Source organism: Rhinatrema bivittatum, chromosome 2, assembly GCF_901001135.1.
Source record: "Rhinatrema bivittatum chromosome 2, aRhiBiv1.1, whole genome shotgun sequence".
NCBI lineage: Eukaryota > Metazoa > Chordata > Amphibia > Gymnophiona > Rhinatrematidae > Rhinatrema > Rhinatrema bivittatum.
The window spans coordinates 154,916,911-154,932,537 of NC_042616.1; the positions used below are offsets into that span (position 1 = coordinate 154,916,911).

Here is a 15,627-nt window from a genome sequence, read left to right on the forward strand (position 1 = left end):
TACGCAGGTTATTATTGTGCTTAATATGCTAATTTGTAAAAGTATGTGAATGTTTAATGTGTTTTTGTAAATAGCGCCTGACTTTTTTTCATAGACACATAATGGAAGAACTGCCTTAGTGAATCACAGTTTTAGGGGGTTATTTTGCAAGGCTTTGCGCGTGTGATAGCTTGTCGGGGGCAGAGTCGGGGCGGAGTTGGGGCGGCGGTGGGAGGAGTCGGAGCGGCAAGGAGGCGGACGCGGCGGTATCTTCACTGGCGACGATAAGGTAAGCATCGTTATCGTCACCATTCTGCGTTAGAATGGTGAATCCAGGCCTTAGATAGTAGGGTGACCAGCAGGCTCCATTTTTGCAGGGCAAACTGATTCAGTCTTACTCTTTCCCCCAGTGAATCCATTAACCTGCAACTGGCAAGAACTGGGCATTTCAGATTCAGGTTTTATATCCATAGGCTGACTATAGTAGGAAGATTCTATAGCACTTGCTTGCAATATGCTTGATTTTAATGTGCCTGTTTAAGATATTAATTTACTGCAAAGCACAGGCAATCCTTATCTCAAATGTAAATCAGATGGAGTAAAATTTTAATTCATGTATAATCCAATCCAACTTTGATCCTAAAACACTGGATTATTCCCTAGGAAATCAAGGTGAAGTCTGTATCATGCAAGGTACATTTTTAGTCATCTTTCTGAGTAACTATAATACAAGTACCTTGCATGATACAGACTTCACCTTGATTTCCTAGGGAATAATCCAGTGTTTTAGGATCAATGTTGGATTGGATTATACATGAATTAAAATTTTACTCCATATGTGATAAGGATTGCCTGTGCTTTGCAGTAAATTAATATTTTAAACAGGCACATTAAAATCACCTGCAAGCAGGTGCTTTAGAATCTATATATTTTCAATGCATTGGAAGGAAAAGTAAATGAGGGCTTTACTTTTCCTTCCAATGCATTGAAAATATATTCAGGTCTATGCCATTTTGGACTTGAATATCAGATGGAATGCAAACAAACTAATTATTTGAAACATTAAAGAAAGCCTGCAGTACAGTCATGGCACATAAATTCGCAATGGTATCAGATCTGTCTCTAACCAGTAAAAAAAAGTGTATGTTACCTGTAATGAAAAGAGACTGTTGGCCATGCCCGCAGAAGAGAAATATTCATGTTGCTTTTTGTTTTCATTTAATTTTTTTTTGTTTCATTTGAATTTTTTAGTGTGTACTGTTTGTAAATAGCGCACACTAAAAGCTGACAGCCAGTTTCAGTCCCTCAACTATTAAACCCAGTCCCCAATCTTTAAAAAAAAAAAAAAAAAAAGCTCCCCTCAGGCTTGGTCTTCATTCCTTCTTTGCTCCTCCCCCTTCATTTTACCTGATCCTTGGGGTCCAAAGCTCCATTTACTTCTGCTCCACAGTGCAATACTCCAAAATGACACCGCTTAACGGTTAACAGGTGTGAGACCTATAACAGTAGTGGGGATTTTGTACATAATCTGTTTTCTTTTGTTTCCACTTCAGCTCTATGATGGACCCAACACCCAGTCTAATCTGATTGGTACTTTTTGTGGAAATGACAGACCCCCCTCCGGTAACACCACAGGCACAAGCCTTCATGTAATATTCCACTCTGACTCCTCACATGCTCGGAATGGATTCCAGATGCTGTGGCATGTCAATGGTGAGATATCTAGAATTTCCTTTCTTCTATACCTTCCTTTGAAGATATTATCTTAGTTATTTGGGGACCTTATTCAAAATGGCGTTTTAACCCTTTCTGTTTCTATGAAACATGGTTGCTGTGTTTGACCTTTAATTGTACGTGAGCCTATGGAAACAAATCTTTATGGAATAGTACCTTCAGTTGGATATAACACGCTTGGTGGTGGGTCCCATTAGTAGTCCTTTTGCATTTTGTGAGGGTCCCATTATTAGCCATCCATTGTTCTTGGGATCTTTAGAAAGTGGTCAAGCAGCAGTTGTAGTGGATTGGCCTCAAGATGATTTTTCCTCACTGGACAGAGAGAATTCAACTTTCCCTCTGTGGGTTACAGCTGACAATGAGAACATCATGAAACACAGTTAATGGACATTTTCACCTCTTTCAGCACAAACCCTGAATAATAAATTGAGTCTGCACATGCACTGATGCTAATTTATTCCAGCAGAAAAATCAAAACAGGCAAGTACTCCACAGTTTAAACCACAGGCTCCACAGTAAATAGTTCAGACTATAGTACAGTAATAGCAGCAATAAAATCTCCTTTTACAAAAAAAAAAAAATCATTCTCTGGCAAAACTAGTACAGTTCATCCTCAACAGCAGTTTTCACTTACTACCATTCTGAAACTGAGATAAAGGATTAGACTTCCTACAAACTGGATTTGCCTTTCTTGAGGGTCCATATTCTTTTCAGGAGCTCTTCAAGATGCCATGTTCTGGCCTAGTAGAATACTGAACTTACTCCCTCCATGAGAAAAGTTGTTTCACAGGCCAGCTTCAGCATACAGTTCTTAAGACCTCTTCTTCTCAAATCTCTTAGCAGAGAAAGCATCTCAAAGAAAAGGCTACAAAAACTGTAAGTCTCAGCTTTTATAGTCAGTATTTGCCACTGCTGAAACCATCATGGCTTAAAGGAACAAATCCCTATTTTCAACCCCTACTACTTAACACAGTAGATGTCTGTAAAATAGAGGACTGTAATGTCTGATCTTTTCTACATCATACTTACAGGAGGTTTCTGTACTGGTTTATTCCTGCCGGCATAAAAACAAGTGATCCCCTAGTTTGGATTTAGAGATAGTAAGAGTGTTTTTTTTTTTCAGTTCCTTTGAGTTATAAAGAAAAAGGACCAAAGCCTTGACTGAGGAGTCTTAGAAAGAAGAGAGATTAACTGTTAAACATTCAGTGGTTGGTAAAAGCTCTCTAGTGATTTTTGCTTGCACTTATTCAGTGCAATTTTTGTTGGGAGGAAGTTTTTATCCACCTTTCCTACCCAGATAGAGAGAGATGAAGATTTTTTGGTCATCTTGGTGTCCCTTAGTCCAAGGGATACCCTTGCCAATCCAGAAACTGGTGGGGAAGGAGGGAATACCCATTGGTATCATAACCAGGAGGAAAGAGGAGAATCACTCTGGGTGTTCACGAACAACAAGCAGCTAAGGAGGTGTCCTCGGGGTCCCCGATTTCTGACGATTTTGAAAGTATCGTACGATATTTTCAATCGTCCGAAGCCCGATTCACATCCCTAGTTTTCAGCCAGCCAGATTCATCACCGTTAACCCAAGTAAACGCCTTTGAAAAACATCCTCATTGCTATCTATCATGAAATAGCAATGTTTTATGTGTAGAATAAATGAATGTTCCTTAAGGTGGTCTAATTCTGTAACTTGGGTTAGGGGATTTCAAAACACATAAGGGTAGGTCTGATGAGGAGGAGCTTCCTCTTCTTAACTACAGTGAAGTTTCCTGTTTCTGTGGAAGAAAGGGCATGAATGCAGCTTATATTTACTAATCACAGCAGATCATTGCACAGAGCTACCCTGCGGTATAAATCAGAGGAAATCCTGACATTAAACAAGCCTGTGAAAGGGGGGAGTTGGTCCTTAAAACCCATGGCCGTAAATGACTTGTCTGCCTGATCAATTCACACTATTCAACTCTTACAGCATTAAAATGCAACCATGGACTGCTGCAGAGTCCCCAGTGTGGGTTGCTGATGGGAATGGATCCTTGAATCTGTATTGTTTGAATAGGAGATCCCTGGCACAGCTGCATGCTCTTTCCACTTTTTCTGTTTTTGGCTAGATGGCTGGATTTCACATTCAAGAAGGGTCAAGGAACTCCTATTTAGGCAAGGGACAGCATATGCAAAACTAGTGTGGATTAATAGGAGTGAGGTATTCGACTGGAACCCAGCAGGGAAAATGCAACAAGCACAGCGGTATCTGCTTATGAATGCAAGATGATGTCACCCTAAACCTTCAGAACACTCATTTTAAAAAAGCTTGCAGCCCTTTCTTTGTGGATACAGGTGACATCACCCTTCATGGCTGTAGTTTCTAACATTTTTTTTCTAGTAATGAGTACATACTCAGGAAGTACTTTTTTTTTTTTTTTTTTTTTTATAAATGGGCTCCATCCAATGGTTATACCCACCATTTTACAGGCAAGGGGGTTCATCTGTCACAATATGCTGAAAGATGGATTATTTTCTTTTATAGTAATCCTTTCTTCAGAAATCATAAGTTCACTGTTGATAAATGAAGTTTTCAAATTGATCCAAGGAACCAGTGAGAATGCATTAGGAAATGCATTTATTCATATCTCAAAACATTATTAGATGTGGCAGAGTGAACCCAGACTGGAACACTTCAGGGATTGATATTTTAAATTTAAATATGAGAAGTCCAATACCAGCTGGCAAGAAAACAGGATGCTGAATTAACTGCTCCAGTTTCTGGGTAGTGAGGAGTTGACTTTGATTGTCTTATAAGTTGTGCAGGCGTTTATTTTGGGACGAGTTCAAGGTCCTTAACCTTCAATTAAAAAAAAGACTTCCTTATTTGAATATCCTGACTTTGCAAAGCTACAAAAAAAAAAAAAAAAGATTGTGAACAAAAGAAATACTGAGGCGAGAGGGAGGAGGGATGTAGGAAATCAAGAGATGGCTGGCTCCTGTTAGAGCAGAACCAGATGTTCCCTGAATGCAGCAGTGCTTTGATAACACGCCTCATGTTATCTCGGAGCACACCCGCTTGTTCTTTCGTGAGCCAAGTAACATTTCAGCAGGCATACAGGTCTGTGATTCAGGTTCTAGCAAACAGATCTACAGCAGAAGAACCAGGGGACCTGTTAACTGACATAGAGCAAGTCAGTCAAAAATTGGAATAATTATTTGTAGAAATGGGGAGAATTTGTAATCACAAAAAGCAGATATGCAGATTCTTTAGCATAAAGCCACGGGTTTCTGTTTGCATCATATGCCGTTGCTAAGCATTTTATATCTAAAACTTTCAGTAGAAGGAAAAGACATCAGATACCAGTCATTTCCTTAACAACGTCTTTGCATGGTCTGTTTCATTTTCTGGCAAGGGAGACTTTTTTTTTTTTCTTTTTCAAATATAATTAAAACTAGAAGATCTGATTTTCATTTCAGATAATGCATGGGATTATAAACTCTTAGCTCCTTGTTTACCTCTTATTATGTTTATTCTTATTTACACAATCAATAAATCAGTTTCTATAAATTTGTACCATTGGCAAAACCAGTCACATGAAATCCAGATTTGCAGTGAGTCATTATTTGCACACACTGAAGTAGTTACTAAGACCGCAGAACAGGAAAGAATGATACTGACCACATTTCTAGAAATTTCTATTTGTTGCTTGAATGTCTGGCTTCCTGAGCAACCGACTCTGAGGTAGATATTATGTATAATTTTCTAGTTCTGGATGTTTTTTCCTTGTGTGCTGTTTTAAGTATGCAAGAAAAGTGAAAAAAAAAAAAAAAGACAAGTATTTCACTGATCTAACTAAAGCATGTATCACATCTGAGATCTTTTCCATAGTACAATGGCATCTCGGTAGAGTATGCTTAACACGACGTCAACATTTAAACTTCTCTAAGTTTAAATCAATTCTTGATTTAACTGGAGTCCCAATTTTTTTTTATATAAAACCTTCCTTTATATATAAATCCTTTATATTAAAAAATTGGGACTCCAGTTAAATCAAGAATTGATTTAAACTTAGAGAAGTTTAAATGTTGACGTCGTGTTAAGCATACAGTATTGGTCTCATCAATCCAGAGAAGAGTATTATTTGATATCACTGTAGAGTATCCAGAAGTATTGTGAGAAATACTTTATATACGGGACAGATTAACTTTATAATTTGAGTTATATCCATGAGATTTTTGCAATAGGTTGACACTCTGAGACAATTTGGTGGAGTAGTTTGGTACCAGTTAGCACAATATGGGGCAGATTTTACGTGCGCTGAGCCATAAAGGTCGGGGGGGGGGGGGGTTAGGTAGGGCTGGGGGGCGGGTTAGGTAGGGAAAGGGAGGGGAAGGTGGGGGGGGGCGGAAGAAAAATTCCCTTTCCCTGTTCTCAAAGGGAACAGGGAAAGGGACTTTCCATGTTCTCAAAGAGAACATGGAAAGTCATCGGGGCTCCCCTAGGGCTCGGCGTGCACAAATGTGCACCCCCTTGCGTGCACCGACCCCGGATTTTATGTTATAAAATCGAGCATAGATTTGTGCGTGCAGGGTTGTGTGCACAAATCTACGCCCGCGCCTAGGTATTAAAATCCGGCCCTATGGCTTAAACAATATGGGACGGATTTTCAGAGCCCTGCTCGCCTAAATCCGGGCGGATTTAGGCGAGCAGGGCCCTGTGCACCGGTGCGCCTATGTTCAATAGGCCTACCTGCGCACGCAGACCCCGGGACTCGCGTAAGTCCCGGGGTTTTCCGAGGGGGGCGAGTCGGGGGCGTGTCGAGGGGGCGGGCCCAATCCGCGCGGCGTTTTCGGGGTGGGCCGTAGCGTTTCGGGGGCTGGCCCGGGGGCGTGGTTACGGCCCGGGGTGGTCCGAGGGCATGGCCGCGCCCTCCGGACCTGCCCCCAGGTCGCGTCCCGGCACGCTAGTGGCCCGCTGGCGCACGGGGATTTACGTCTCCCTCCGGGAGGCGTAAATCCCCCGACAAAGGTAAGGGGGGGGGGGGGGGGTTTAGACAGGGCCGGGCGGGTGGGTTAGGTAGGGGAAGGGAGGGGAAGGTGAGGGGAGGGCAAAAGAAAGTTCCCTCCGAGGCCGTTCCGATTTCGGAGCGGCCTCGGAGGGAACGGAGGTAGGCTGCGCGCCTCGGCGTGCGCCGGCTATACAGAATCGATAGCCTTGAGCGCGCCGATCCCGGATTTTAGCGGATACGCGCGGCTACGCGCGTATCTACTAAAATCCAGCGTACTTTTGTTTGCGCCTGATGCGCCAACAAAAGTACGCCAAATCGCGCTATTTGAAAATCTACCCCATGACCATTCATAGTACTAGTTTAACCTCACATGCAACAACCAGTGCCCCCAAGCTGTGTGATTCTGTGGCAATGGGAGAAACTTCATAATTGGATTTGAAGCTTCCCCATCTCCTAATTCAATTATCTGAACAAAACTACAGGGTGCCTGCCTTCAGTTTCAGCTCTTTCTCTAATCCAGCTGTAGCTCCACCCTCACAAGCAGCCTGCAGGGAACAGAAGGAGATAGGGTGAGGCTGAGGCTGGATCACTCCAACCTCACTTCTCTGCTTCTGTTCCCTCCTTCTCCCATCCTGAAGGGAACAGGAGCAGAGAAGTGAAGTTGGGGTGGACAGAGAAAGGAGTCAGAATGTTTGATCCCTGAAAGATCTTGTAAATAAGACCAAAGATGATTTTGATATAATTCCTCAATGGAGTGATGTCCCTTTAGAAAAATTTAATCTTTAAAGGCTCAGGCTTGGATGAATTTTAGAAATCTGCAACTGCTGGTATCCAAGAGATGGCAATAATTTCAAATGTAGAAGCCTTGATGAGTGGCAGTAATTTTGACAAGTTTCAAACTTGTGCTAATTCAACCCTTTTTTTTTGTGTCTGCTATCAAGGGCCCAAAATATGCATGCATATCTTTCTGCTGAGAAAGTGCTGATGCGGAGGGAATTTTTAGCATAGAAGCTCATATACTCAGAAAGACGATAAGGATTTTCTCAAAAAAAATGTAAAAAGGATGGGTACACTATTTCAATCAAACAAAAGTAACATGTTATATTTAGAAATTTGTAACATATATCTTGTTGAATTGTTAATTTTTTGTACTTGGTAAATATTATATTTGTGCATAGTTTACATAATGTTTAAAAACAATCAATTCTGAATTATTTTTCAATAAAAAAAATTGATGTTTTGCATAGTCAGAGGTATAGATCTTTAATCAAAATTATGCAAATTTGCCATCTACTTGCCACAGAATATTGAAAAATCTGCCTCAGGAAACTGGGGCTCTGACAATAACTCTTCTCTCCAGCTCATAAATTAGGTTATTATCGGTTGACAAAAATAGAGTTCTAATTCTGCATAGTGAAGGAGGTTAACATAATTGTGCGTTGTGCTCTTTGTAGCAGAAGCAGTACTCATTTCCTTATGCAGCTCTTTCATAAATACAAAGGCTACAGTCGAGGTTTTGATCCATTTTCTGTCTAACAATCTTCAGGACTAATGGTCAGTACCTGGAGCAGAACACTAAGGGGTAGATTTTCAAACAGGGCACCCTCGCGTACTTTTGTAGGCGCATCAGGCGCAAACAAAAGTACGCTGGATTTTAGTGGATACGCATGGAGCCGCACGTATCTGCTAAAATCCTGGATCGGCGCGCGCAAGGCTACCGATTTCGTGTAGCCGGCGCGCACCGAGCCGCGCAGCCTACCTCTGTTCCCTCCGAGGCCGCTCCGAAATCGGAGCGGCCTCGGAGGGAATTCGCTAACGCCCTCCCCTCACCTTCCCCTCCCTTCCTCTACCTAACCCACCCCCCTGGCCCTGTCTAAACCCCCCCTACCTTTGTTGGGGGATTTATGCCTCCCAGAGGGAGAAGTAAATCCCCGCGCGCCAGCGGGCCACTGGTACGCCTAGACGCAACCCGGGGACGGTTCCAGAGGGCGCGGCCCCGCCCCCGGACCGCCCCGGGCCAAAACCACGCCCCCGGGCCCGCCCCCGACACACCCCCCTCGGAAAACCCTGGGACTTACGCAAGTCCCGGGGCTCTGCGCGCGCAGGCAGGCCTATGTAAAATAGGTGCACCGGCGCACAAGCCCTGCTCGCGTAAATCCAGGCGGATTTACGCGAGCAAGGCTCTTAAAATCCGCCCCTAAGGCCTAGATTTATCATTTTTGCTATAATTTTCATGAAAACAACACCTGTGATGAGAGAGAGAGATTCCTTAAAAGGCTCTCATATTAGTCAACTTTTTATACTACTGTAAGAGGGGGCATTCTGACTCGGGTGAAGTTTTGGTGGTGGGCGAGGTTTTGGGGGGAGAGAGAGAGCACCTCTGGGGCAGCACACATATTTGTCAACTTTTATACCACTATAAGAGGGGGCATTCTGAACTCGGGGTGAGGTTTTGGTGATGTGCTAGGTTTTGGGGGGCAGTTTTACATGCACAATCAGGTACAAACAGCACAGTTACCATCAGTGAAGATTTTATGTGATTTGGTGTGATGAAAGGTGCACAAAGTTGAGATTTGTACATTGTATTCTCGACCTAGCTTGACAGCAGCTAGGTAGGGAGTGCATCAAGCTAGGTCTCCCTCTCTCGAAACAGGAATTTGCAATAAATATCGCAAATCCTGGTTCGGCTGTAACACACACCTTTTGTAGGCATAATGCCAGGAAAAAAGGTGTAGTTATATCCTGTGATAGTGTGTGTTATTTTGTATCAAGCACCCCTCATTTACTCTTCCCACTTGACTAAATGTTTCAAATTTGCATACACATCTTGCATGCATTATGGCATTATCGCGGGTGTTAGGGCCCTACACCTGCGATAAGGCCCTTACACGATTTGAAAAATGAGCCCCCTAGATCCCAAAGTGGATCAGTTTACATCGTAGTTAATATAGAATGGTAACCTTGCACTAAAGCAAATACTAAGTTTAATATAATTACAAAATTCTTTAATTGGACAAAAAGACCAAAAACCAATTAATCCTAGCATAAACAATTCATTCAAAATCCCAAATACAATAAATCAGACAAAAAATATAAAATTAACGATTCATTTATTCTACATAACCCCCACAATAAATCATAATACACATAGCTAACAAAAAGTCAAAACAAATGAAAGAATCAAAATAATATAGCAAATTACTCTAAAAACAAAATTACATAATTCCACTAACACAGCAATATCTATTGTAATTACTGTATCAATCACTATTCTATTGATTACATAATGTGGGGAGAAGCCAGTTTGTGCACTTTTTTCACTTCTACATTGTACAAGATAATTTTCATGGGGGAGACCCTGGGATTCTCATTGTTCAAAGTTTATCTAAAATGTTTCATCTGTTATAGGAGCTGATGCAATAAAAAACACTGAACCTAGAGCACAGGAGTCTAGCACACAGGTTTACATGCAGTTGGACACGCATTTTGGACATGCTAGACTGGCACCTGATGCAATAAGGAGATTAGCTCATCCGAAACACGCACCCAAACAAATGCATGGCTGATAGCACCCATCACATATAAATTCCATGTAAATGAGACTATTATTTTATTTTATTTACTGATTTTTTTTTATACCACCTATAACAGAAAACTGTGCTAAGCAGTGAACAATAAACAAGAGTCCAATACATTGGCAATTAAAACTCAGCAATACAATAAACAAAGAAAATCTCTTGGTGCCCAACATACACTTTTTTAATGCAGCAAATTTAACTCCAGCCCTGGCATAAAGACAATGAGTGAGTCAAGGGCTCATGAGAAATTTAAAAATACAGTCCTCTGTAGTTCCTCCTACATCGTATCATTGTGTCACTTACATTTACTGCTTCTGGTGTTGTATGTTGGCTTGATTTTTAAAAAAAATTCTTCTGGATGCACAATTTAGATGCCCATAGCATAGAGGTGCTTAGCTATGGGCATCTTCAGCAACCTCAGCAAAATCATCCAGAAGAAGCAGGATAAAAATGAATACTTGTATTGCGCGACTGATACAACTGTGGGTGCCCAATGCATTTGAGCCCTAGGGATGCACAATTCTCTCCTAGTGCGTCCTTTTTTATGCAGCACCTCATTTAAACACTGCATTGGGTGCCCAGGAGATGTGACTGTGTGCATGTTAAGAAAATGGGAGATCAATAGAAACTCCCATTTTTAACACGCATCTTATTACATCGGCCCCTGAGTGTGTAATACCTCTGAATGGCCAAAGGATGGCATTTGTAGTGAAGAAAGGCTATATGATATTCTAATGTTTTGGATTGCGGATGTAGTGTGTTGGTCCCCTTCAGAGTGTAGATGTAAGTGATTGGTGGAAGATGTGCCTGGAGAGCCAAGATGTAAAGAGCCTGGAGTAGCCAGCCTGTGGGTTGGTGAGGCCTAAGGACCCCTCAAGGCAAAAAGCCCAAAGCCATAGTGAAGGAAGAATTTCCTTCTCTTGAGGAAATGGGAAATGAACCATAGAGAGATGAGGCATTTCTTCCTCCTGAGGGAGAAGCTGGCATGGGAAGGAGAAGAGTGATCCAAAATTAGGAAGCAAGTTCCAGAGAGTGGCGGTAACTGGGGAGCCTTGCATGCTGCTAGAAGGATGGAGATGGGAGAACCAACAAGAAGTGTGAGAGGTTCGAGTAGGTGTGAGTAACAGTATAGGGTTTGGAGTGAGAGGTCTCTGGAGCAAGGGATATAACCCTAATGTCCTGCATGGTAGCTGAAGTTAAAAGGATGAGAAATCTGGGAGTAATGTGCCTATTCTGTGTGTTTATGGTTGAGTGAGATGAGATGCAAAAAATACCTAACATTTGGAGATTGTAAGTACCATAAAGAAAAGGGATGTAAGCCTTACATTCCAGCACAGTATTGATGTGAAGAGTTGGGATATCTAATTGCTGTTCAGGAGAAGGCTGAATGTTTGATATGCTTATTCTTGGGATGTCAGATAGTATACAGTGGGAGATTTTACTCTGACTGTTGTATCCCATGAATTCTGATTATTCGGTATTTATATGCCTACCCGATCCTATTCTTGGTATAGTGATGGGCTGTAAACCCAGAGCCATAGCATGCCTATGGCCAATATGGCCTTGGCCATTGGAGCCGCTATCCAAAGGGCTGCTGGTGATGATACCTATCAGTCTTGTCATTGTGGTGCAGCCCCGCCAGAAAAGACGGTAGGGCTGCCTTGAAGAAGAGAAAGCGTACCATGGCATCATCAGAATTGTCGGCATGACGTGAGTCAGAATCACTGGAGGAGCCTTACCGCGGCCTCACCAGAATTGCTGGCGGGGCCTTAAAAGGAGGAGGAGTGCTGTGGCCCCTCTGGAATCAATGGCAGGGTCTGAGGCGAAGAAGCAATGCGGCCTCGTTGGAATTGCTGGCAGAGCCAGGAGAAGCACAGGGGCCTTGCTGGAATCGCTGGCAGGGCCTAAAGAGAAGAAGCGCCGTGGCCTCGCTGGAATTGCCGGCAGGGCCTGAGGAGGAGAAACACTGCGGCCTTGCTGGAATCACCAAAGGGTCCTTAGGAGGGAGGTAGATGAGGAATGCTGTAGCCCCACCATGCTAAAAACATTAGAGGGGTCTCAGGAGGAGAAATGCTGGTGATTCTGGCGGGGCTTTCAGGGGACAAGGAGCAGAGTGTCCTGCTCTCCAGGAAGAGCACTAAGCCAAAGCTGGGTTGGCCCCAAGAAGAAGACATCCTGTTAGCCACAGAGGCTGAAGAATGAGACTGCTACTGTTGCTGCAACTTCAAGAAGTGAAAGAAAAGTGAGACAGAGCATATGTATGGTGAGAGTGTGTGTGTGCGTATAAGTGAAAGAGAGAATGTGTATGTGCCTAGAAGAGAAAGAGGGCATGTGTATGTGTGATAGAGCATGCGTGTGAGAGAGATTGAGAGAAAGTGTGTGTGCGTGTGGATTGGAAAGCATATGTGTATGGAAGAGAGAACGTGTGTGTGTGTGTGTAGATAGTTCAATAAGTCCCCACAACTTCGGAATAATTTCATGGAAGATATTCTTTTTATTTTTGTATCGGCAACTCCATTGCTTAGAAAGGCACAGATTTTAAGCAGGGTCCCCGACACGGACCCGTGTTTCGCCAAACCCGGCTGTGTCGGGAGGGACAGGCAATTTGAAACGGGGTTCATCAATTTTCAATGCTATGCTCTCCTTGCAATTTAAATGTACGCACAGCGTCGAAAAGTTGATGAACCCCGTTTCACATTGCCTGTCCCTCCCGACGCAGCTGGGTTTGGCGAAACACGGGTCCGTGTCAGGGGACCCTGCTTAAAATCTGTGCCTTTCAAAGCAATGGAGTTGCCGAATCAAAAATAAAAAAAATAGCTTTCATGAAATTATTCCGAAGTTGTGGGGACTTATTGAACTATCTGCATTTCCCTATGTTGGTATTGAATATTTGAAGTGCAGTTTCTTGCTCCTGCATTGTGTTGTGTGTGTGTGTGTGTGTGTGTGAGTGTGACAGAGAGAATGACAGAGAACATGTGTATGTGTGAGACTGAGAGTGAGCATGTGCATGTGAGTTTGATAGAGACCGTAAGTATGTATCTGTGTGTGTGTGGAGAAAGTTTGTACGCAACAGCCCCCTTTCCAATCTGCCTTCTAATCCATGACAATCTCAGTGCATCTGAAAAGCAAAGGTTCCCAAGTATGGAGAACAGAGATTAAAAAAAAATCTTTATTAGTTTTAACTATTGGGTTTTATTTGATGTGTCTGTTTTGATGTTTTAAAAATGTTTATATGAGTTTTTAATTATTGGATGTTATTCTATTCGTTAGCTGTTTTGAAGTATACTTATTATTGGTGTGGTTTGACAACTATTAATGAAATTTATATTTTTTTATTTTATTGTTTTATGAGGAATGGTAATGGGGTTTTTTTCCCATTGTTGCATTGCTTAAAGAATTTGGCTTGTTTCACTTTCCTGTACAATTTTTGCCTGCACATGTCTATTTATATTCTATGGTCTCTTCTATTTTTGAAGGTCTGTCTATATTCCGCATATGTGACCGAGGTGAGGTATTCTCCTAGAGTGTCATTGCTGTGTAGGGATCTATAGTATCCTGGTTTGTTCTGTTTTCCTAATAGGGCGAGTATTAGTGCTTTAGGGCCTGGTGTAATATTTGTGTTGCATCTGTTGGTTCTAGACAGCCTCGCCCCATTTGCCTCACCTTATTCACGGCTCCTCCCGCTTACCTAGGAAAGATGGCTACTGCCGCGTCTACAAGCCAACCTCTCCGGCGTCCCCGGAACGGCTGTGGTGCTGCCTCCCACCAGGCTCCTCCCAGGTACCTACTAGGGTGCATGTGCATGCACCACCCATGTCTTTATGCAACCCTTGGCGCGAACCTCGGGGGTGTTCCCCCTTACTGACATCACGCCATCCGGGTATATAACATCTACTAATTTGCTAGCTCATTGAGTTAGCAAGGACTTGAATCCATTCCTGTCTACACTACTCTGCCACTTCCGTGCTGCCGCTGGAAGCTCTCTCTCTGCCCTTCGGGGTAACTGCTAACCTGGGTACCTGCTTCTCAGGGGCCCTCTGCTTTATTTCAGGTGCCTTACAGGGAACAGGTATTCACTCTTCGAGGGCCTGCTCTCCCTGCCTTGGTGCCTGCACTTACTTTTACAACCTGGTGGAATCATCTATCTACAGCAAACACCTAGGGACCGATTTTAAATCCTTTGCACGCGGGGTACATTTGTGCGCGCTACCCAATGCGCACAAATGTACACCCGATTTTATAACATGCGTGCACTACCGCACACATGTTATAAAATCTGGAGTCGGCACGCGCAAGGGGGTGCACACTTGTGCACTCCGAGCCAAGGGGAGCCCCGATGGCTTTCCCCGTTCCCTCCAAGGCCGCTCCAAAATTGGAGCGGCCTTGGATGGATCTTTTTTTTAGCTCCCCCCACCTTTCCTTCCCTTCCCCTATCTAACCCAACCCCCAGCCTTTCCTAAATCCCCCCCCCCCCACCTTATTTCGCTGCGTTACGCCTGCCGGCCGGCTGCCAGCACACATATCTCCGGCATAGCCACTGTGGCGGAGGACTCGAGCCCGCCCCCGGACCACCACCCCACCCCCGCCCCCGGACCGCCCATTTTTGAAAGCCACGGGACATACGCGCGTCCCGGGGCTTGCACGCATTGCCGAGCCTATGCAAAATAGGCTTGGCGCGTGCAGGGGTAGGTTTTTGGGGGTTACACGTGTAACCCTTTGAAAATCTACCCCCTAATGAGTATACTAACTCTCAGTCTATCTCATCCACAGTACTTCCTTTCTAGGAAACCTGCTTCAGAACCTCCCAATACCAACGGAGTGAGAAGGGCTCCCTCTGCTGAGGTCCCTGAGACTGCAACTACCAGACTGCCACCTCTGGTGGCACTCTTCAAAGCTGTTTAATAAGGAACTAGCTGTGTTTGTGCGTTCTTGTTGCATCCGTCGCTGCTCGACACCCTCACTCTGCCCTCTTTACCTCTGTGGCGACTCCCTCTGGGTCTGATGGACGGTTGGCTGCCGCAGCGTCTTCTTGCCGTCTCCCTCCGGCGTCCCCGGACTGGCACAACGCTGCGGATCCGCCATATTGCGTGAGATGACATCATCCGCTTCCAGTATAAAAGGTCTCAGTATTCGCTAACGAATTGAGTTAGCAAGGGGATTGCTTCAGCTTTACTCACAAGCTACTCTGCCTCCTCGGACTTACCAGGGGTACCCGCTCCTCGGGGGCCTCGCTCTCTTTTCTTTATTTCAGATTGCAGATAGGAACTGGTACTCGCTCCTCGAGGGCCCATGTTCCTGAACACTCTGAAGATTCTCTACTGCCTGGAAGCTATCGCAGATACAGACAT

The 15,627-nt window shown here is 43.8% G+C and overlaps 1 protein-coding gene across 1 annotated transcript in view; it reads left to right on the forward strand.

Moving 5' to 3' along the window:
- CUBN (cubilin) overlaps positions 1–15,627 on the forward strand; it is a 639,217-nt gene that overhangs the window by 245,055 nt on the left and 378,535 nt on the right. The window contains exon 28 of the mRNA XM_029588764.1: positions 1,533–1,692. Coding sequence (XP_029444624.1) covers positions 1,533–1,692 — 160 coding nt within the window. The remainder of the gene's footprint in view (positions 1–1,532; positions 1,693–15,627) is intronic.